General features: G+C 37.9%; 1 protein-coding gene across 1 annotated transcript in view; it reads right to left on the bottom strand.

The window, feature by feature from the left end:
- Window positions 1–24807, bottom strand: part of fstl4 (follistatin-like 4) — a 251958-nt gene that overhangs the window by 31121 nt on the left and 196030 nt on the right. Inside the window, exons 7-9 of the mRNA XM_017705294.2 lie at window positions 17389–17555; window positions 9754–9874; window positions 4830–4991 (exon numbers count right to left, since the gene is read on the bottom strand). Of these exons, the coding sequence (XP_017560783.1) occupies window positions 4830–4991; window positions 9754–9874; window positions 17389–17555 (450 nt within the window). The remainder of the gene's footprint in view (window positions 1–4829; window positions 4992–9753; window positions 9875–17388; window positions 17556–24807) is intronic.

The raw sequence follows: 24807 nt of genomic DNA, 5'->3' as shown, positions 1-24807 counted from the left end.
GAAGTTGGGATATTGCATAAAACATAAATAAAAACAGAATACGATGATTTGCAAATTCTTTTCAAGCTATATTCAATTGAACACACTACAAAGACGAGACATTTAATGTTCAAACGGATAAACTTTATTGTTTTTTGCAAATATTCACTCATTTTCAATTTGATGCCTCACATTCCAAAGGCATCACATTCCAAAGAAGTTGGGACAGGGGCATGTTTACCACTGTGTTACCTCATCTTTACTTTTAACAACACTCAATAAGCATTTGGGAACTGAGGACACTAACTGTTGAAGCTTTGTAGGTGGAATTCTTTCCCATTCTTGCTTGATGTACAACTTGCTCAACAGTCCGGGGTCTCCATTGGCGTATTTTGTGCTTCATAATGCACCACACATTTTCAATGGGAGACAGGTCTGGACTGCAGGCAGGCCAGTCTAATACCCGTACTTTTATACTACGAAGTCACGCTGTTATAACACGTGCAGAATGTGGCTTGGCATTGTCTTGCTGAAATAAGCAGGGATGTCCCTGAAAAAGACGTTGCTTGGATGGTAGTATATGTTGCTCCAAAACCTGTATGTATCTTTCAGCATTAATGGTGCCTTCACAGATGTGCAAGTTACCCATGCCATGGGCACTAACACACCCCCATACCATCAGAGATGCTGGCTTTTGAACTTTTTGTGCTGATAACTATCCAGACTTTACCTCTTTGGCCCGGAGGACACGACGTCCATGATTTCCAAAAACAAAATTGAAATGTGGACTCGTCAGACCACAGGACACTTCTCCATTTTGCGTCAGTCCATCTCAGATGAGCTCATGCCCAGAGAAGCTGGCAGCGTTTCTGGGTGTTGTTGATATATGGCTTTCGCTTTGCATGACAGAGTTTTAACTTGCACTTGTAGATGGAGCGACGAACTGTGTTCACTGACAATGGTTTTCTGAAGTGTTCCTGAGCCCATGTGGTAATATCCGTTACACAATGATGTGGGTTTTTAATGCAGTGCCGCCTGAGGGATAGAAGGTCACGGGCATTCAATGTTGGTTTTCTGCCTTGCTGCTTACTTGCAGAGATTTCTCCAGATTCTCTGATGATGTAGATGATGAAATCCCTAAATTCCTTGCAATTGCACGTTGAGAAACGTTGTTCTTAAACTGTTGGACTATTTGCTCACGCAGTTGTTCACAAAGTGGTGAAACTCGCCCCATCCTTGCTTGTGAATGACTGAGCCTTTTAGGGAGGCTCCCTTTATACCCTATCATGACAATCACCTGTTTCCAATTAACCTGTTCACCTGTGGAATGTTCCAAACAGGTGTTTTTTCAGCATTCCTCAACTTTCCCAGTGTTTTGTTGCCCCTGTTCCAACTTCTTTGGAATGTGTTGCAGGCAGCAAATTCAAAATGAATGAATATTGTCAAAAAACAATAAAGTTTATCTGTTTGAACATTAAATATCTTGTCTTTGTAGTGTATTCAATTGAATATAGGTTGAAAAGGATTTGCAAATCATCATATTCCATTTTTATTTATGTTTAAAACAACGTCCCAACTTCATTGGAATTGGGGTTGTACGTTCAGGTTGAACAGCTTGGCAAACAGGCTTATAAGCTACTCCAACAATATACAGTTAAGGCTTTACTCCTTGTAATAGAAATCATGGGGCATTTACTGAATTTCACCTGTCATGATTATGCTGAGACATGTTTTGTAGATCATTTAATTGATTCTTCCAGTGAAAAGTAAGCTATACTTTTTTATAATTCATTCTTTTAGACATGTAAATACTTTCTAGATTGAAGATAACAGTGGAATTGTCACTGGCTTCAACTTCAAAAAGTTCACAGAACTCAGCTATTTCCAAAGGCTTGTCTTATAAGTGAGTTTCAGGTCAGAAGGTTTTCATATCTTTCCAACTACACGGAAATGTGTCTTAAGTGCCTGTGATAATCTATAGCACGAAACAGATGTGGCAGATTTTGTTGTAAAACACTGCAATATCCCTTTAATTTAGGAAAAAAGCACATTTTAGACAAGAGGAACCAGATGTTTGTTGGTGTGAATCTCAAGCTGGTTTGAGCAAGGATATAGAAGAAGAAAAGAGCTCTATATTTCCAAGAAACGTATCTTCAGGTGTTCTCGCTATAGGTATTCCAGTTATACATGCCTTCTTTTAACTAAATCTGCATTAACTCTTTGTGACCTATAAGGCTTTTTGCAAAATTCTGTGAAGAATACTCTCAACCAACAAGTTGAAGGGAAAATGTTCTATATACAAAATGACAGAGTAAGCACTGCAGCAGGCAGCAGGACAAACCATCTGTTTTTTTCCCATAAATTTACATGCTAGTTTGCTGACGGAAAGAAATGACCCACATTAACAAACTGGGTTTTGCTACTTAACTCAATAGCTGTAGGTTTATAGGGAAAAATGCATCTCTCTCACTAAAAAAAATGCATCTCTCAAAAAATGCATCTCTCACTCTACAAACAATATGGAAAGACTGTACTGGCCTGGTTTAATTATGTCCTTAACTAGTTTTAGCAAATACAACAAACTTGTGTTGAGACTCAACCTCAATCTCTATCTGTGAAACCAGCTCCAAATTGTGTGAATTCTTACATTAGGTATAAGAATAAATAAAGTAAATGCCTATCCATGTTTGCGTCCTGCAGTGTTACTTGAAAATGGCCATTTACCCCATTTACCCAGTCAGCAGACCTGAATTGAAAGGCCTTCATTTTCATACTGAACTCTAAGAAGCCCACGCAGTCTCAAGCATCTGACGTCGATAACTGCCTATTACAGCAAGTAATGACCCACAAACAGCCAATAAAGTGGTTTCTAATGAGGGTGGTGCTCCATAGACGATGCTCCACCGAGGTCCTGCTGAAATTGAAAGTCCCTTTAAAAAAGGGCCCACATGGCTGACCACAGTACATTGGCTTTTTCATAGACGGCTGTTTATATTATCACCATCCTTGCAGACACTCTCCCACGGTGTGAAGGGTGGGTGGGTTCGGTGGGGGAGAGGGGAGAGGGGTGGCTGACTGGCAATCAAGTGCTTGAATAACAATGGAAATTGTAAGTGTAATCTCAGGGTGCTTGAAAGAGCTGTATGGATCTCGGATGCTTTAACTGTGCCTCCACGCATCATTAAGCGAATTTGCACAATCAGAGGGGCATGGGATGTAAACAAGACGCTCTTTCTTTGAGGAAAATGTTTCATTTCCAGGCAATATGCATCAGTGATTAAAAAGATAGGTGGGGGTGGGCTTAGGGAAGGGATTTCAAGATTCTTTGAAAAACAAATTGTGGATGTTGTCTATAGCTTTACAAAGAGTCAGTCCTGTTACGACTGTGGAAAACATGGCATTCGTTCAAAGCACTGATTGTAATTTAATCTGGATAAAAATCTGACAGTCGTTAATTCTGAGTCAAAACACCCATTATGAGTTCATTTTTCAGCGTCAGGAAAAAGAAAAATATATTCAACAGAAAATTACACTGAATATCTAAATATAATAGCAAATGTATCATTATTTAATTAATGCGCTATTTACTTTTGTGCACCCTACTACCATTTTAACTCTTCCGTCCTTTAAAATCTTAAAACCAATGACTACCCAACAACTACCCAAACCTTAGCTGCCTTCATTTCCATATGCTAAAATGGCTAACTGAGATATTTTTAAAGAGATTAGATATAACATAATCCTTTTGTATGCAGGGAAAGTGACCATAGAAGATCTGATAGTCACCATTCAATAATCAGCACTTAAAATCCTGCCCATCCTTTTACTGAGAGAAGACAACTCAACAATATGGGCCAATAGATGTGTTTATTTTGCTCAATCAATACAGAGCTTGCTAAAATGCAGACAACGACATCTTGATCTTAACTTCTGACTACAGTTTTATTGCGGTTTACTCAGTAAATTTTCAATCATTTTCAATCATTAATGTTTTTCTCTATATCCTTACAAAGTTGAGCTGTTTCACACATCTTACAGGAAACCGTCTTTTTTAGGTGGTGCTAAACATTCCCACATTTTTTACTTTTTTTAGGCATGTATAACCCTGTACTATAGACTCCACCATCTGTGTTCCTTCTTTCATTCAAGAGAATTAAACAGGGAACGAAAACCACATTACGACAACTAAAACAATAATAAGATTCATTGCTAATAACTAACAAAGTTATTGATGTGGATTTCTTGTTGCAGCCCTAAATGTAACCAACTTCTAAGACTAAACTTTAGAAGTGTTTGCAAGAAACATGGAAACTATTCTTTCAGATTGTTTTTTGAAAAACTGAAAGCAAATCTTGGGAAAAGAATTGATGGCAAAAAGATAGACACACTAAATACTATAAAGTCTGACATTTTATTCAGTTGTCTAGGCTTCTGTTGAACCTTGTAGGACTGACAAATGAATAATGGCTGTTTTGACAGCAAAATACAGGTGGTGTAAAATGACACTGAGGTCAGTGTTGATCTAGATCAGAGGTCCCCAACCAGGTCATTGGGCCCCTGAGATGGTCCACATTTGCTCCAACCCAACTACCATCATACAGGCATGAAGGAAATATTTGGACCACGTGGGGGACCCTGACAAATGAGGAACCACTCATCTAGATGATTAGCAAAAATGCTAATGAGGTCAATGAAGTGATGTTCTTTCTAACAAAAAACATCCATACATCATCCTGAATATGCTGAAAGTGTGAATAAATTGGGGAGACTGTTGTTCACAATGCGAAACTGTCCTGAATAGAATCCCTTCATTGTGTTCTTCAAGTTGAAAAATAAGGCATAGAACTGACCAATGAGTGAGAGCTGCTTGGAGCCATGGGGCTGCAGATCGAGGCCGTTCTTCAGCCAGGTTAGTTTAGGGTTGGGGATGCCGTCGGCATGGCAATGCAAACTGGCAGCTACACCTGGCTCCTGGGCCTGAGTCTCTGGGTAGACCAAGATTACTGGAGGGACTGAGGAGAGTGAGAAAAAGAGAGAGAGAGAGAGAGAGAGAGAGAGAGAGAGAGACACACACACACACAGAGCTCATCATATGTTCAAGAATCAAGAAAAACAATTTCTGTGGTAATTGACACTGGAGAGATGGAGAGAGAGAATGTTGGCTCCACACAACAAAAACTGTTGCATCCTGTTCAAGGTCCCAGGCGCAGCTGTATCAATTTTCAATTAGCCCAATTCCCCTCTGAGCAAACATAATCATGCTTATTGTCTCTGATAATTGAAAACGTTTTGCTGCACCTATTTTCTCACACGGATCACACAGCAATTAGTCAAAGCACTGGAACTTAAATCTTTGATTCCATATAGTAACGGTGGATTTTCATGGAGCTCTTGATGATGAGGGAGGCTCATTTTGCTAAAAATAACCCTGCAAATGACATTATGGTTACACCATGCGCCAATAACGCCTAACAGCAAGCCCTCAGGTTTCTGCAGTAGTGCTGTTTGATGCAGCTACACCAGCAGACCAGAGATTAATGAATGCAATAGAATGCAGTACCAGTTTGCATTAGTCGGCAGAGATGTTTGGGTGTCCCTAGTCAAATTACAAACTGTTTTATTGATTTTCTAAGAGAAAAAAAATTATACAAAATTCTGCACATTTTAAAGCACAAATACTGTTTATTTGCTGAAGTTAATATACTAGAAAGAAATAAAACATAAGAGGTGGCCTGTGCAAAAGTTATGGAACATTTAATATTTTATATCTTATTTTTTCCAGTACAATAAACTCTAATAAATACAATTATAGTAAATATATTTAAATATATTTATAGGTGAGGTGTTCAGTCACAGAGATTCTGAGTGTTGGTATAATAAAACGATGAAAATGTGTCATTAAATATGTGTACTGTGAATTAAATATCACACTATACTGTAGTATATGATTGTATAGGCGAATAAATCAATAACTTATTTAATGAATTGACTGCGATATGTGTAAATTTCTAGGATGTTTGCAATGCACCAATAATGATGAGCTGGAAAGTTATTAATAGTGCAAAATTTATAGGCATCTGAGAAAATGAGCTACATTAGATTTATAAAGCTATTTATTTGGGCAGTAAGTGTTATTTTGCTCACAAAAACATTACTATTAGTAAAAATATAAATAACATTAATATAAGCAGTCATAAATTTATGCATGTCAATGTGTTCGTTTAACCATTTTCGAACTTCTCCAATATTACTTTACCATATACCAAAAATTAAAAGCATATACAATGTACTGCATCTTTTGCATAAGCCACATTTTTTATTGAATTCAATAAATAAATAGTAACGGTGCATTAAAATGCATTCTCTGTAGAGGATGTGTATGTATTTTGAAGGAAAAAAGCCGACGTGCAATGTATATTCTACATATTGTTGAGTTTTCTATATAATCTGTATACATACATATACATTCACATTTGATGGTATTGGTATTATTTTCAATGTAGCAGGAGTGGGTAGATATGAAAACAGGGAAAGGGAAAGTCAGATTTTTCTGAGTGAAATAATGAGATTTTTTTTCCTTTAAAAAAGAGCTTTGATAAGATGTTCTCTCATTTCTCAGCAGTTTCATATTACAACCCCAATTCCAAGCTGTGTAACATGTAAATACACTGTGTGGCACAATTATTAGGCAAGTGAGTATTTTGACCAGATTATCATTTTTAGGCATATTTTCTAACTCCAAGCTGGATAAACTTGAATGCTTAATGGATTTAAGCATAGCAGGTGATGTGTATCTGTGTAATGAGGGAGGGTGTGGCCTAAGGAGGTCAACACCCTATATCAAGGTGTGCATAATTATTAGGCAGCTTTTGTCTTTAGGCAAAATGGGCCAAAAAAGAGATTGAACTGACTCTGAAAGGTTAAAAATTACCAAAAGTCTCTCAGAGGGATGCAGAACTCTTGAAATTGCTAAGATATTGGGGAGAGATCACAGAACCATCAAATGTTTTGTTGCAAATAGTCAACAGGGTCGCAAGAAACGTGCTGAGAAAAAAAGACGCAAATTAACTGCCAAGGATTTGAGAAGAATCAAGCATGACGCTACCAGGAACCCATTATCTTCCAGTTCTGTCATATTCCAGAACTGCAACCTAGCTAGAGTATCAAGAAGTACAAGATGTTCAGCACTCAGAGACATGGCCAAGGTAAGGAAGGCTGAAACCTGACCACCACTGAACAAGACACATAAGCTGAAGTGTCTAGACTGGTCCAAGAAGAATCTGAAGACAGATTTTTCAAAGATTTTATGGACTGATGAAATGAGAGTGACTCTTGACGGACCAGATGGATGGGCCTGTGGCTGGATCAGTAACGGGACAGAGCTCCACTTCGAGTCAGACGCCAGCAAGGTGGAGGTGGGGTACTGGTATGGGCTGGTATTATTAAAGATGAGCTGGTTGGACCTTTTTGGGTTGAAGATGGGCTCAAAATCAACTCCCAAGCCTACTGCCAGTTTTTAGAAGACACTTTCTTTAAGCAGTGGTACAGGAAGAATCTGCATCTTTCAAAAAGACAATGGTTTTTATGCAGGACAATGCTCCATCACATGCATCCAAGTACTCCTCTGCATGGCTCGCCAGTAAAGGCGTTAAAGATGAAAAACTTATGACATGGCCCCCTTCCTCACCTGACCTGAACCCAATTGAGAACTTGTGGGCAATTCTTAAATGGGAGATTTACAGTGAAGGAAAACAGTACACCTCTCTGAACAGTGTCTGGGAGGCTGTGGTTGCTGCTGCACAAAAAGTTGATCGCCAACAGATCAAGAAACTTACAGACTCCATGAATGGAAGGCTTGTCACTGTTATTGAAAAGAAGGATGGCTGTATTGGTCACTATTTTTTTTTTTTATTTCTCAGAAATGTTCATTGGAAAGCTTTGAGTTGTTTGTTTATAATTCTCACTTGAAAAGATGAAAACAAAAAAAGTGAGATGGGATAATGTGCATTTTTCATTTAGCTGCGTAGTAATTCTGCACCATTATAGTTGCCCAATAATTGTGCACATATAGATATTCTTCTAAGAAAGCCAAAACTTCACTTTATTTCTCTTAAACATTCATGTTTGAGGTTTATTAACATTTTGGATTAACTGAGAGCGCTGTAGTTGGTCATTAATAAAAATAATCCTCAAAAATAAGACTTGCCTAATAATTGTGCACACAGTGTAAATGAACATAAAAGCAAAATGCAATGATTTGCATATTTTATCATTTTATTCACAGTAGAACATAGAACACACATCCAGATGTTGATAGTGAAACACTTTACCATTTCATGAAAAATATTAACTCATTTAGAAATTTATGGCAGCAACGCATCTCGAAAAAGTTGGGACAGGGCTGTGTCTACCATGGTGCAGCATCCCCTCTTATTTTAACAGAAAGGAATGTCTTCTTTGGAAAGGAAGGAGTCTTCTTTGCTGGATTTTTCATTTCATGATGCTCCAAATGTTTTCTATTGGTGAAAAGTCTGGACAGACAGGTCAGTTCAGCATTCAGACTCTTCTTCTGAAGCCATTCTGTGGTGATGGATGCAGTATGTGGTTTAGCATTGTCTTGCTGAAATATGCAAGGCCTTCCCTGAAAGAGACGTTGCCTGCATTGCATCATATGTTGCCAAAACCTGTCATTCAGCATTAATAGCCATGCCATGTGCACTAATGCTCCTCCATATCATTATGGATGTTGGCTTTTGAACAGTGAGCGAATAACAAGCTGGGAGGTCTTTAGCCTGGAGGATGCAATGTCCATTAATTCCAAAAAGAATTCCAAATTTTGATTCACTGGACCACAGGGCACTCTTCCTCTTCGCCTCAGTGCATCTTAAATGAGTTTGGGCCCAGAGAAGTTGGTGGGGTTTCTGAATACTGTTTATATATTGTTTCTTCTTTGATTGATACTTTAACTTGCATTTGTGGACTGCAGGGGTAAACTGTGTTCATAGACAATGATTTCTTGAAGTGTTCCTGAGCCCATGTAGTGATTTCCAGTAATGAAGCAAGGTGTGATGATTTTTTTTTTTTTTAATTGAGGGTTGTCCCATTTCAACATGACACTCGAAAACAAGGGGTAGGGTAAAAAGAAGAAATGGGATTGGGCCAAAGTCTTTGCAATTTTACAATGAGGAATATTTTTCTGAAACTATTCAGTGTTTAGATGCAGTTTGCACAGACTGATGAACCTCTGCCCATCTTTGCTTCTGACAGATTCTGCCTCTCTAAAATATTATTTTTATTCACAGTCATATGAGTTGCAGATTTGCTTTTCCAGCTGTTTTTTTTTTTATTAGTACCACTTATTTTTCCAGCCTTTTGTTGCTCCTGTCCCAACTTTTTTGAGATCATCATTGCATTCTTTATGTATTTACATTTATATACATTTTACACAGCGTCACAACTTTTTTGGAATTTGGGTTGTATAATCTATCATAGGTTTGGATGTGTTTGGGATTTCCATTCCTTTCTAAGTACAAGATAAAGCATTGAAATGATTGTTGGTAATTGACCACATAACACAGATAGAGATTAGGCAGAAAAAAGCTGGACTGTTCTTTTACCTGTACAATTTTCAAAATCCAAAACAATGGGGATTTCACAGGTTCTTCTCTGCTAAAAATATATTTTAAATCTGAAATGTGAAATTCTTGCCCTAACTAGTCCAAAGCACAAGCTACAACAAAACATTAGATGTGAAAGATATGCTATATTACTAACCATTCACCTGCAGCACGTGGGTCTGGGACAGCTCCTCGTAGCCATATGCGTGACAGCTATAGTTTCCCATGTGGATGGTTGTCACCTTGGTAATATAGAGGGAGCCGTCATCACCAAAGTCCTAATTGAACAAGAGGGAGGAGGGAAGGGAGGGGACAAAACAGCAGGGAGTCACCAAATAGATAAGACTATGAATCAACAGTCTCCCGCGAGTGAGCGGGCACCAAGGTGTGTGCCACCCTGTCATGCTCGCTCGGGCTGATAAATGGCAAGGGTTAAAAATATAGCCAACATTAGCGTGATTAATGGAAGCAGTTGTTGTTTTTCAGGGATGCTACAACTCACCTGGGGTTTTAGTGCGGCTTAGAGGGGATTAAGGCATTAAATAGTTTCGTATTTGAACAAGGTGCAGAGGATAAGCGATTCTGAGAAACTAATGGCATGCTCTGAAACTCTGGTAACATCAGCTTCTCGCATGTGCAGGTTCATCACTTTAAACTCGGACAATGGGACAGCGAGAGAGAGTTAGATGTCCTTCGTAGAACACAGGCCAATGACTCAATCTATGAGCAAAATCACTAAATTCTAAATAGTAGGGATGCAAAGGTATGGGAATTGTGGGTGCCTAAAAATGCATTAAGCTCATTGTAGTAGGATATACAATATCAAACTAAGTGGCATTTACTTTAAAGAGACAGTTTCAGAACGTTACTGTTCAAGCGATTTCTTTTCAGACGTCTAGAGGTCTGAATCCAAACCACCTCTATACACTTCCAAGTTCATGATCCTATCAATGAACATCAGCACACAAATATTGCATACAGCCCAAGACTTTGCATTTCCACCCCTGTGCTTTACAGAACTAAAAGTGTTTTTTTCTGTGAAATAAATAGAATTTTGTTAACTATTTTAGAAATACAAACAATCAAATTACCAGTTTCCAAAACCAAACCAAAGTTTACCAGTGTTCAAAGTGTCTAAATAACTTTTGGGTCCTCTGTACATGAACTAAATACGTCTGAATTAACACTGTGGAGAACATTTATTTCTATAAGGATACAAATGTGGTACAATAAATAAAATAACATAGCCCTATGATACCTTAACATTCTGGTGTAAAGATAATATTTGATACTGTCATAAGTTGACACGTTAAGCTTAGTGGTACAGCTAAACATGTGTTTAGTTAGCCTGGAAAGAAAGATGTTTTTATATGGAAAGAGATTAGCTAGAACCAACAAAAGACTACTCTGTTAACTCCTTTAGCCACTCACTACATTCAGGCTGAGAATTGCTGTAACATTAAAAGTGTTGTGATATAAAACCATTTAAGTCGCTTTTGTGCTGTCTCGTCCTGCTTTATTTCAAAATCAAACACAACCAAAAAGTTTAGATGACTTACATTGTTACCAATAAATGAATGCAGTGTATGGATTTCAGCCATCATTCATTAAATGCCAAACCATCTATCCAAACAGTAATCATGCTTAGTTTTTCCTGGCTTTGATATTACTCTTTCTTTGTTTCTATCAGCACCATCTATTGGTGAGCTCCCACACCACCAGTCATATAAAATATAAATATAAAATATTGTAAATAGTGTTTATTTGGCTGTGCAGAGACAGAATACAAATTTGACAATTTTTAAATATCAGCATCATTTACAAATACTGTGGTATACCTTATCAACGTTATATTGCACATTCCTAATGCACCTACCGTGTAACTCTCACTGGCCATTTTATCTACTAAACTCACCTAGAAAACATTGATTAAGTTCCAGGTGTCTAGGTTGAACATGGAGACATCACTACAGTACTGTTGAATAAACATTTGTATGGTGTCAATTTTTATTAGCGTCAACATTTACAGTTCTACATGTGACAAGTGGACCCTGCGAAAATCTCAGCACCACCCAATCTCATTCCACCACACTGAAATACATATAAGGGTGTGAAAGATTGGTCAAATCTAAACCTGAGTGCCCAAAATCTCTGTAAAAAAAGGCAAATCTACTCTAAAATATTTACTTTTAAAAGAAAGTAAATGGCTGTATTATTTTTATAGGTCAATGAATATTAAGTTACTAGAATAATGTGTTACATTCTGTTAACCTGCTATTTGAAGTACAATAAAATAATAATAATTAAAATTACCTAATTAATTACCTGAATTACCTAGACAGAATGCTTTGCTTTAGCATTATCTTCAATTCTTAATTTTGTCTTTTGTTTAGTTTTAAGCAAGATCTTTTACCGAATGACTGTTCAGGTTAGCTAAAAAAATTCTGGGGGATGATATCCCAAAACCATTCTACAGTGAACTAGACAGAGCCCTGAATCTTTACATGCCCAGCTAACACTCCTGGAAGGAACATTTGATTTTGGATGCAATGCTAGTATCGACATTAAGTTCAAATAAACTCACTTTTACTGTTGTATGTGTGTCTGCAATAACCTTGATTGCTAAAAAACAATTCAGAATACATTTTCATGTTTCACATCATGCTCTTTGCAAGGAAAAAAAAAATTTAGGACAAGCACACCAGATGCATTCATATTCTTTTCTATTTTAAAATTATACACCATTGCAAATAACCTTCTGGAATGTATTTGAAATCAGAGTGGCATTTCAATGTGTTACTCCAATCACACATATGATAATTTGAATTTCCCAGCTAGCATACTGAATTTGTATTATCACACATCTGATAATTAATACAAATTCACTATGCTAGCTGGGAAATTCAATCAGAATAAGACCTTTTTTTTTGTCTTTGAAGAAAGTGTGCATATTATCAGTCTGAAGAAGTGAAGTGTCCTTCACCTTAGCCACCCCATCTTCAAAAATCACAGCACAATTACTTAGGCCAAGGGAAGCCACTCAATATGTAAACTGCCCTCTTTTCAAGACGTAATAGTGTGCCACCTTTTGGTACAGAGGGCAAAGGGTTTTTTTTTTTTTCAATCCAGGGAAACCGCCATGGAAGAAGCTACTGTAAATAGAAAATAGGCCACAATGCCTCAAGGGCAAGGCATCCAATTACATCCTAACGTGTGCAGTAGTTATTGATTGTGAAATGCATGCATTGTTCTTACAACTGCAAAGTGCAAAATAAATAAATACAAATCAGTAAACCAAGACATATTGGCAAAACTCTAAAAAGTAATCGCAAGAGTGAACTGCTTTGTCAAGGTGTAATAGCGCAGTTATGCCTCCGATGTTTCGCTGCTACAGGCAAAATTATTTATGCCTGTGTAGTTACTGCATTACTGACCATTATGCAAGCAATTTTTAATCCATACTCAACAACAAATCGATGATTAGGCAGTTCCATCAACAGTAAGCAGTGCTGGTACAGAGCAGAACTGCATAATATACTGCAGCTTAAATGTTATTGCTACATCAGCCCTTGCTACTGATATTGTAGAAGTGGGCAATATGCAAATCAACATCCAGACCTACCACAGATGTTCTGTGGGTTATTTGGCTTTCACATGATCAAATGAACATTGACAATCTGGATTATGGATTCACCCGTCATCAAATTTTATGACCGACTATAATATCTGTACAGCCAAATGGGACATTGTCTGATTTGTTTTCAATCTAAAGGTCACACACTGTGGGAATCAGGGTGGGAATCTGGACTAGAAGTAGTCCAGATCAGTAAAGGTCGGATTATAGACACACCACACCACAGGACAATTAGAAAAGATCATCGTTTAAGATCACCCTTCTACCAGGAGACCTTCTAGGACTGTAGAGAGGAGCAAATTGGATTGATTATCTTGTAGTGTTGGCCAGGTATTGTGCAGGCATATTTTTTTTATAAATAACTGCCAAGTCTTTCATTTTCCAATTACTAATGTTTAAAAATCAAAAGCAACAGAAATCTTTAATCTAGAGTCCATATGCCTTCATGATATGCACAACTTATCTAACTTGACTGCCCACTGCTTTCAGCTGAACTGTGAAGTTTTGTTTATTTTTAGTAGTTCACAGTAAGTCATATTGTGTTCTAAAGTACAGTAACAACCTGTGTGACCTCAATGAAGATGAGTGGGATTAACAAAGATGGATGCGGTTCAAGTAGGAAAGGTTTAGAGAAGTTTCAGGAATGAATTTACAAAAAAAAAAAAAAAGAACTGGGTGACTACTGGCTTCTAATGTTTGTTAGCTATCTTAGAGCCGTAGCTCCAGGGAAAACTGAAGAAGCAAAATTAGGATAACAAACATGTTTGGGCTGATCGACTGCATCAGTATCTGGAAAAAAGTGTAAACGAAACTTTTCACTATTCTTTAACTTTGTAAATGGAAAAAAGGTTATTTAATAAATCAAGTGTTACATTGAATGGGGGGAGTCATCTGGCTATTTAGCACAATAACACATGCATAGTTATTGTACATAGTTATTGAGTGCACTTACCTGACATTATTTATGCCATAAAATTACCCTAATTTTGGTCAAACATTACCACACTGCATCAAGGGTTCACTAAAGTGTTTTCCCTGTAAATACACACTTTCCTTTGTTATTGTGAAAGTTAGCTTCATTTGGAAATAGTTTATCTGAGTAAATTTCCTCTGTTTTCATGTATAGTAGTATTTATCTCAAAAATCTAAAATATCACAATGTCAATCTTCTGTCAGTATTATTTAGCCCTAGTGTAGAGTTATGATCATAAGATCAATGACATGTTATTGAGTGCTCAGATGTGTGTTAAGCCTTTTAACTGATAAACACAGAACATACATTTATGAACCACAAATGTTTAATATATGAGGTCTAGTCAGACCATGGCTACATTCCCACTATGCACAGAAAAACGTGGCAAGATTAGAATTTGTCTTTGCTTGTTTACATTACCTTTTTAATGTGGTTTATATCTGGCACCAATCTGAAATTTTTAAGCTGATGAAGCAGAGATATAAAGATTAGTTTCTTTGTTTGCCTGTCACGATGCAGATTTCTAGCAAAGACATGCAAACTCTGTGCCAAAACAACAACGTCTACAGGATTAAGACACTTGATTTGTGACTCCTGTGACTCAAAACATCCTTGAAGTTAACATGAATTTAAATAGCTGTTATTTTGGTTCCTCTCATTAGATGACCTTTGTTTACACTGCCTGCACCTGTGTCACTTGTCCTCCAAAACAACCAAAAACATGAAGCATAATGATATTAACAGACATTTTGATGACGTTCCCATAAACGTTCTGCTCTGCCTGCAAAATTATAAAGACTGATATAAAACTGATGTAAAAAAGTTGCATGAATTCTAAACTGACTGTTCTTACAGAGGTAACCCTGCCCACAGGTGTCAAAATCTAGAGACAGCTGTACTATACAGCTTCCAAACTGTATATAATTCAATGATACCTGTATAGTACATTTCAACCTTACAATCATCAGCAACAGCAGCAATTTATTTAGTTATGATTTTCTTAAGCATTTCTTCATACAGAATACAAGCTTTTAGTTTTATTTATTTGAAAATTAGACAGCTAAATTATTTATTAATATTTAAAAACACACACAAAAATTCAAGGGCAAAGAATCAGGTTGTGTTCTGTGATGAGCTGATAGAGCAACAGCCTCTTGCAGCATAATCTGCATGTATTGTTTATGGTTGCACTGATACTGGCACTTAGAAGCAGTATTGGTATCACACTAGAGTACAAGGATACTATGAAGAATCTCTGATGAGTGCATGAGCGCCAGTAGGGCCGGACAACATGACAGTACTTTAATGTTATTGTGATAAATTGTGTCACAATATGCTCGAATTTCACAATTTCTTAGTGCTTGTCCTCCTTTTTGCTTTAATGATCGTGTGCACTCAAGCTGGCACAGACTCTGATCTCTAAAATGTCAAAAGCCTCTGATGAGTACGTCCATTCCACCAGAGGGTTGAGTGGAGGGGATAAGACTACAAAAATCTGACATTTCTGTACAAAGGCTTGATTATAGTCAATGTCATGAACTTGAATTGAAACGGTGACTTCAATACAGAATGTGAATCTTTTATTTTACTCAACGTGACTTTTTTCGTTTGCAATTTTTCAAAATACTGAAACGTTCTGTTCTTATTTAAATTATCAGATTAAATTAACCCCAGATTTTCCATGAGCTCTCAGACTTGACCACACTGAATATACATAGAACTGCTTCTACCCAAATAAAAATATTGTCCTCTCAAACTCTTTTAAATTCTGGTGAGCTCTGATAGTTTGGCTCATTTCTCATGAATCTGTTTTAATATCTGATTTGTTTTCTTTGTGTATGGCATGTGTGCAACAGCAAAGTTTTACATTAATCAGTATGCCACCACTCACACTCTGAGCACATCACTTAAAAAAGAGAAAATCAAATCTGGACGTGACAGAATTATTTATGTTAACTGTCCACAGTGTACAGGCAAAACTGTATTAGACAAGATTTTACATATCCCAGGCTTATACCTCCAGAACTGTGGAAAAAATTTATTTTGTATGGATAAACCAAATGGCTTGACTCCTATGCAATCCCATATATCAAGCACATATCATTTGAAAGAGCTCCAAATTGAGCTGAAACTATCTGTGATTCTGTGTAGTTTTTTTGGTGTTTACAACACCACACAAAAGCGTCTGCATCACATGAAGAAAAGGGCTGGATTTAGGCCACTTTGACCTGCAGTGTGAACGTAGCCTAAGAGCTCAGGCTCTGATAATTCTGTAACAATTACTACAACAACTTGTTACAACACTTTGGCTGTTTAAGTGCAGGGGCTCTTGCTCATATACTTGTTGACCTGTGCACCATTGTCACTGCAGTAACACATAACGAGCACTTCATTAACAACATAATTATAAAATTCTAATCAGCCAGTGGATAAACACAGCCCCATGCTGTCAGGCATGCAGGTGAACTAAACAGAATGCTTCACTGAACCAGCAACCACTTCCCTAAAGCATTTGTAGCCTTTTCAAATCTCTTTATTTTTATACTCCAAATGTGGTTTGCGGTCTTTGAAATCGGTGTGGCTTCTGGCCCAGCTTCTGAGACCAAAACCATTATGTTATTTGCAATTATAGCAAACGATACAAACCATATTGTAATGCTAACAAGAGGATTAATTGGCCAAAAAGAATGAAAGCCTCTTACAGAATATGATGCATGCTTCCTGTTAATGAATTTTAGCATTTATAATTTGTTTTGGTACGAGAGTTTTCTTTCACATCTTACATTGATTAATTGCTGAAAAATCAATGCCACTGGACTCCAACAGCGCTCTGGCAGATTATCAGATATTTAGCAGCCGTCCAATTACACTATTCTAAAATGCGTATTTCGGCAAATGCTTTTAGCAAAGCTGAATTTGTTGGATGCTGATTTGATGTTTCACCTTGAGTTGTTCCTTTCATTAGAACCTCAAACAGCAAGGCATCTTTAGATTGCACATTTCACAAGGGAACATGGATGTCTGAATAACAACCTGACCTTGAAAAGGGACACAATCCAACAACTCTTGCCTCCTCAAACTCTTCATACTCATGACCTACCAGTTGCAGCAATTTCTGAAAAGTCTAAGTAGCGATGACTGCTTGAGTTGGTTTGATAAGAACACCCAGAATGTAAGCGACTCACGTTAATGTCTTCCAGGTCCAGAAAGTTAAGGACAATGCCATTCCTTTTCCAGATGATTGGTGGCCTCAGTGTTCCCTGGATAGTGCAGGACAGCACTGTACTCAGGCCCACGGTCACTGTGGCAACGCTCACCCTCTCATCTTCTGGGAGACTAAGCTGAACAACCTCTGAAAAGAGATCAAAACAGAGATCACTATTTACCAAACATAGTCAAAAGTCCTTGAGACATTGTACAGAAAAAGTTTTTCAAATCATATGACCCAAATGTGAAAATCAGCTGGAATATCACAAACCATACCTTCATCTGTTAGGATTTCACTCGCTTTGCAATTGGCTTTTACTTCTCAAATCCAAACAAGCTAAAATCATTCTCCTTTAGAGGCCCCCTGGCCCAACTGGTATAAACGACTGGAAAAAGGGTGCTATAAATACTGCATGTGTGGTTGACCCTGGGTCAGTAATGGTCTGGGTATTTACAGCAGAAATACCCATGATGGCTTGATATATAATAATTCCCAAGATCTGACAGAGGTCTAACTGGGGCCACACAGGCATAAGTGCCAGAGCTATTACTTCTCCCTTTACTGGTAATTAATGTTTTGAAGCTCTATTGATCCTACACTTTGCCATAAATTACTTAAACAGTATGATACACGTAATTTAGCCCTGATCCTACTGCTAGTGGTACAAGCTAATGGAAATGAACAACAGCCTGCTCATTTAATGTATATAGCATTTTCAAGGACTACACAGCAAAATCACAGCTTAGCTGACACCTACTGGGGCCAAGTGCATATTATACAGGAAAGCCGGTTAAGAAGAGCTGGGCAGTTTGCAATGTTTTATTGGACTACAAAGGCATTATTTTTGTTGCTGATGACAATGTATGCCTTATTGTGTTGTGTCTCTTTGGAAATCAAGACCAGATAAAATAGTAGATATGCAGTCTGGGAAAAAAGTATTTTGCACAACTTACCCCAGATTAGGTGTAATTTGAGCCACTTCTATTAACATGACCCACTGAATGGTTACAAATAAATAAATAACAAATTCTCATTCTTTGAGTCATTTTAGTTAAACATATCATAAGTAGACAATTTTTAAAAACAAAAAATACCAGCTACTGTCCATGAAATGGTGTGCTTAATGAAGGCTGAGGCCTTTCTGGATGTTGCATGCAAAACGGTGGTGTCCCTATAAACAGATCTTTTGTTAGGTGATAGTTATGTGAAATCAAATTTATACAATTTCCACCTTAACCCGAACTGTAATTAATCGATCATTTAATGAGATGCCAACTTGATGTTCCAATTCTTGATGGTTATTTAGCTTTGAAATAGAACAATGACAAAGTCATCAAAACAGGAATTGTTATGTAAATTGGGATTGAGCAAAAGTGCGGACCAGGGGTGCTCAGTCCAGGTCCTGGGGATCTACCACCATTCAGAGACTAGCTCCAATTCAGATCTAATACACCTGATGAATGGCTTAAAGGGGCATCTCAACAGCTAGGTGTTGTGAATATGAATTCAGTGAGTGGTAGACCTCTAGGACCAGGATTCAGTACCACTGGTGTAGACCATTTTGGGAGTCCTGAGTACTGTGTTGGAAAACACTGATTTAGGCAAGCAGTTTGCATAGTGCTAACTGAGCAACACTGTTGCCCTCCATGTGGCAGACTAGGGTTCAATGCCGTTGCTAGGCCATGTCAGTAAGAGTCAAGACCAAAACTCCTAACGCTATATATCGGATTACATGGTTATCTCCTAAATGACTAACCTTTCTGGAGAAAAAAAAACTTGCGTTACAGAATGTTTACTTCTATGCTTTTCTTCAGCTAGTATACCTTAGTTTATGAGAACACTAACTGCAAATTCATTTATCAAAATATTTTCCTACTACAACCCCAATTTCAATGAAGTTGGGATGTTGTGTAAAACATAAGTAAAAACAGAATACAATGATTTGCAAATCCTTTTCAACCTATATTCAATTGAAAACACTACAAATACAAGATATTTAATGTTGAAACTGATGAACTTTATTGTTTTTTTGCAAATATTCATTCATTTTGAATTTCATGTCTGCAACATGTTCCAAAGAAGTTGGGACAGGGGCAAGAAAAGACTGGGAAAGTTCAGGAATGCTCAAAAACACCTGTTTGGAACATTCCACAGGTGAACAGGTTAATTGAAAAACAGGTGAGTGTCATGACTGGGTATAAAGGGAGCATCCCTGAAAGGCTCAGTCGTTCACAAGCAAGGATGGGGCGAGTTTCACCACTTTGTGAACAACTGCGTGAGCAAATAGTCCAACGGTTTAAGAACAACATTTCTCAACGTGCAATTGCAAGGAATTTAGGGATTTCATCATCTACAGTCCATAATATCATCAAAAGATTCAGAGAATCTGGAGAAATCTCTGCAAGTAAGCGGCAAGGCAGGAAACCAACATTGAATGCCCGTGACCTTCGGATCCCTCAGGCGGCACTGCATTAAAAACCGACATCATTCTGTAACGGATATTACCACATGGGCTCAGGAACACTTCAGAAAACCACTGTCAGTGAACACCACAGTTCGTCGCTCCATCTACAAGTGCAAGTTAAAACTCTGCCATGCAAAGTGAAAGCCATATATCAACAACACCCAGAAACGCTGCCGACTTCTCTGGGCCCGAGTTCATTTGAGATGGACTGACGCAAAGTGGAAAAGTGTCCTGTGGTCTGACGAGCCCACATTTCAAACTGTTCTTGAAAATCATGGACGTTGAGTCCTCCTGGCCAAAGAGGAAAAGGACTGTCTGGATTGTTATCAGCGCAAAGTTTCAAAGCCAGCATCTCTGATGGTATGGGGGTGTGTTAGTGCCCATGGCATGGGTAACTTGCACATCTGTGAAGGCACCATTAATGCTGAAAGGTACATACAGGTTTTGGAGCAACATATTCTGCCATGCAAGCAACGTCTTTTTCAGGGACGTCCCTGCTTATTTCAGCAAGACAATGCCAAGCCACATTCTGCATGTGTTACAACAGCGTGGCTTTGTAGTTAAAGAGTGCGGGTACTAGACTGGCCTGTCTGCAGTCCAGACGTATCTCCCACTGAAAATGTGTGGCGCATTATGAAGTGCAAAATACGACAACGGAGACCCCGGACTGTTGAGCAACTAAAGTTGTACATCAAGCAAGAATAGGACAGAATTCCACCTACAAAGCTTCAACAATTAGTGTCCTCAGTTCCCAAACGCTTATTGAGTGTTGTTAAAAGGAAAGGTGATGTAACACAGTAGTAAACATGCCCCTGTCCCAACTTCTTTGGAACGTGTTGCAGGCATCAAATTAAAAATGAGTGAATATTTGCAAAAAACAATAAAGTTTATCCGTGTGAACATTAAATATCTTGTCTTTGTAGTGTATTTAATTGAATATAGGTTGAAAAGGATTTGCAAATCAGCTTATTCTGTTTTTATTTATGTTTTACACAACGTCCCAACTTCATTGGAATTGGGATTGTATTTTTATTTCTTGAAATCACACTAAGAGCGACGCTCAAAGAAATTGACTTAGAAGGGGAAAGATCACACTTTCAGAAATCACTCACCATGCGCTCTTATCCCATAGACTGTGCAGAACAATTGCCTTCACCTGAAGACACTGCAACATGGTTTATCTTGTTTCTGGGTGTTGAGATATTGGGCCTGACTCTTTATCTAGCAGATGAGGTTTCATAAGCCAAAAACTCCAATTTACAATACTTTATTGTGATGGTTGCTACTGGATACTGGGATAACTAACTGCTTTTTGGGAAAAGTTTGCATTCGTAAGAAGAGAGGAACCTCACTTGGACACATTCAGTTTTACCTTTGATACTTTGCATTTGGAACCAGACAGTTCTGTGCATGCATTCGAGTTTGACTGTAAGTTCTTTATGTTCACTCAAACATTTTGGTGTACTTGGGGAAAGCCATCTTTAGGAATCCAGTTTAAGTTGCCTCTGGCATAACAGTTTCATGCTTCTCTGTCTGAGAAGGAAGTAAGCATAAGGCTATCTTTGAACAAAAGTGCAAAAAGTTCTTTCTCCACAGAAGAACTATTATTTAACTTTACTTGGAAACCTTATGTTGGCACTGTGTAGATCAGCTAATAGACTGACAGAACATTTTCAGGCCTAGGGTAGTTAGGTGTAGTCAGTACACATCCTCAACAGAGAACATACTTTTGCACAATTTGATGCACAATTAATTTATTTACTGAATTTAATCTACTCAGACATATAACACAAAACATTTCAGATTTTTTTGCCCAATAGATTAAATATAGAAAAATTCTGCTGTAAAAGATGCCATATTTAAGTTTTCTCTAGAAGTCATGTTCACTTATTTTGTTGACTTTCTAAATGATAATACGTAATATAAACACTGGGGTTGTTCAAACTTTTGCATGCAACTGCGTACGAAGCATATGACGCATGTATTGGAAGTGTATATGACTAAATAGTTGTCTGTCGCACTGCTTGTAGCATCATATCAGACAGCAAACATTAGTAGGCCTTTCTAGCGAAACCAATTGCTTAGTGCATCATCAATTATTGCAACTCCAAACTGTTCTTCAACTTTAAAAACAAATCTGCCTATTCAAACAGTGATATTCAAACAAATCTGACTATTCCAAATTTTTATTTGTCAGTTAACATTTAATTGGTTCAAAATTTACATCTCTATTGCAGTGATTCGCCTGATGATATTTCAAATTTGTCCTCCATTAAAGCATAAATGTGAGTGACTTACAGCTGAGATGCTCCACAGCTTGAACCTCTTTGCTACGTAACACACAAAAACAAAGTGTGCACAACATGGGCTCTTTTTATGTATGGGATTGTGAAACATTAGGTCTATTTTTGGTGTTGTACAAAAACTTAAATGTTGCTTTCTGGCAGTATGAAAACATTGACCGCAATGACCGCTGTCACATTTTTGACTCCCTGGAGCTAGCACTGATGTAATCCAACAAATGAGGCCACTTGCTACTTCAGAACACATTGAGCTTTGTGGGCTGATTACCGCCATTCTGGTAGCGAATTAGGATGTGAGCCATGCCAAAAAACTCTCTCCTCCGGTGAAAACCACGCATGCACGCTGGCCTGCACCATTACGGTAGGCTGTCGGTTCCAGGTACATTTAATTCCTTCAAATAAAGAACTGTAATTGAGGTGACAGTCCAGGCCTCACGGAGCAGGCTAGTGCCCACCCGTGCGCATTGATTCGTCATGGCGAGAGGGAAAAACCACCGCACTACACCTGATCCCCCTGTCAAATTAGGGCCGTGTTTGAGACTGCAGTGAGTGTACCATGGTGAGATTACTACTCATCTGTTGATGATGTTGGCAGACTCGAAACAACATTTCACCACTGTAAGAAGTGGTACACAGTTTTAGCAACTGGCAGGTGAACTTTGGGTCCAAAGTTTTTAAATCCTCCTAAGAGGCTACAAGCACACGCTAGCTTAGCTAAGTTTACTCAATGGAGGCTCTTCGACATTTACACCATATTGATGTCAGTCTTTCACAAGGCAAATACTTGGCAACCAAAGAAATAAAAGTCAACTTTTATAAATCACTGGCTGTTTAACTGTTCCCAAACCACCACACACAGAGCCTCCAGTCATCATGTTTCCCCATGCCACATTCACTTTGCCTAGTTGGTTGTTGAATGTCCAACATGCAGAAAGGCCCATTTTTTAGATTATTTACAATCTCAGCCCAAACGGACAAAGTCCTGCGCTGTGGAAGAGCAAACAAATTACCCATCGGGCCTGCTCGCTGGAGAAGGCTAATACATTATCTCTATAATGACTCCTATGTTCTCTCTTCATCCAAATATAGCCGTTCGGCAGAAGTAATTGACTTTCCCGGGATTTGCAAATTATTGATCCATCTGAGCTGAGCTGTGCAGGCCAAAGTGAAAGCACTTACACATGACCTAAAAAAGTGAGTGAACAAATGCAAAGCAACCTACGTCTACTTGCAGGGGAGAGCTGAAGTTGTAGGTCCTCAGTCATGTTTACCCTTATAAGAGAGAGCCAGAACATTACACATGCATTGAGTTGCCAGTTTTACCACCCAGGGCTCATTTTGAAATGAGGTGCAATGCAATGTCATCTTTTCATTAAGAAAACATGATAAAAATGGTCCTCCATGTAAAACTCCCACCATCCCCTTCTCATTCTCTTTGAATTAATGTAATTATGTCATATTACTTAATATGTTTAGGGCAGGCTCATATAGCATTTTACAGGCTTCAAATACTTGCTGGTGCTGGTGGTCACATTAGGCCTATGTTTACATGTCTCAGTGTACACACTCAGAAAATGATGGTACTCTTAAGGGTAGGTTTTCAGTACCTTTAGTTAGGAAACATAACTGTGTCATTTTCCATTACAAGGTTATTTTTTTTTAAGTTGTATTTACTCCAAACACCCCATCTTGTCTCCAGGCTTTTTATTCGCTTGTTCTGTTTTAAAGGTTATGAAAGGTACAAATACCCTTGACAAAAACCTATCTACATTTACTTCGTGCATATCTTGATAAACTTGTACCCTTCATTCTTCTGGTACCCATATTCTTGTGGATATTCACTCCATCAATCGTTCTTGTTGTAATGGTATTTAGAGTTGCCGGCCCAAATTTCTGGAACAGCCCCCACCGTAAACTGCATGCTTGTACATCTTTATCTACATTTCAATTTTCTGTTGGCCTTTATTTTATATTATGTGATTTAAATAATCGTTGTACTTTTTTATGTATTATTTTGATTAAATCTTTTCAAATCTTTCTATAGCTATGTATTTTCATAGGCAGTTTAGCATGTTTACTGAACGAATAGCCAAGTTCATATTTAGTGACTGAGGATGTGATCAGTTTCTTCTTCCCTAGTAATTCAACACTCAAACTCATAGCCAAATATTTTTTCTCATTTTCTAAACCATTTTAAGGTCTTTCACCTATTTCTTGCATGTCATTTGAAGAAAAGGGCTGACTTTCAAAATCACAGGGGTAAATGCATCAAATCAAATCAAATCAAATTTATTGCACTTTTTTTTCTTCCCTTAATAAACAGACAGACCAGCTGCAACAGCAGACTACAAGCTAACAGCCTCAGTCAGTGTTAAAGTGAAGCTATGATGGTCCATTTCCCCAGATGAATAGTGTAGACTCGGGCCAATAAACTGTGCAGCAACAGATGGGCTACAGTCTATAACAGTAAACCTATAAAGCACACCTATATAATAGGTGTGTGCTACTGCTAACTAGTAATGAGTGCAGGTACAAGATAGAAGTAGCTCACAAAGAGGCAATGCAGCATATGGGCTTACAAAAAGGGACACAGAAGTACAAGGAGGTCTGAGACACACTGCTGTGGGAG

This window comes from Pygocentrus nattereri, chromosome 16, assembly GCF_015220715.1.
Source record: "Pygocentrus nattereri isolate fPygNat1 chromosome 16, fPygNat1.pri, whole genome shotgun sequence".
NCBI lineage: Eukaryota > Metazoa > Chordata > Actinopteri > Characiformes > Serrasalmidae > Pygocentrus > Pygocentrus nattereri.
Note: the sequence above shows the minus strand (reverse complement) of the source record. Positions and strands in the feature narration are given on the sequence as shown.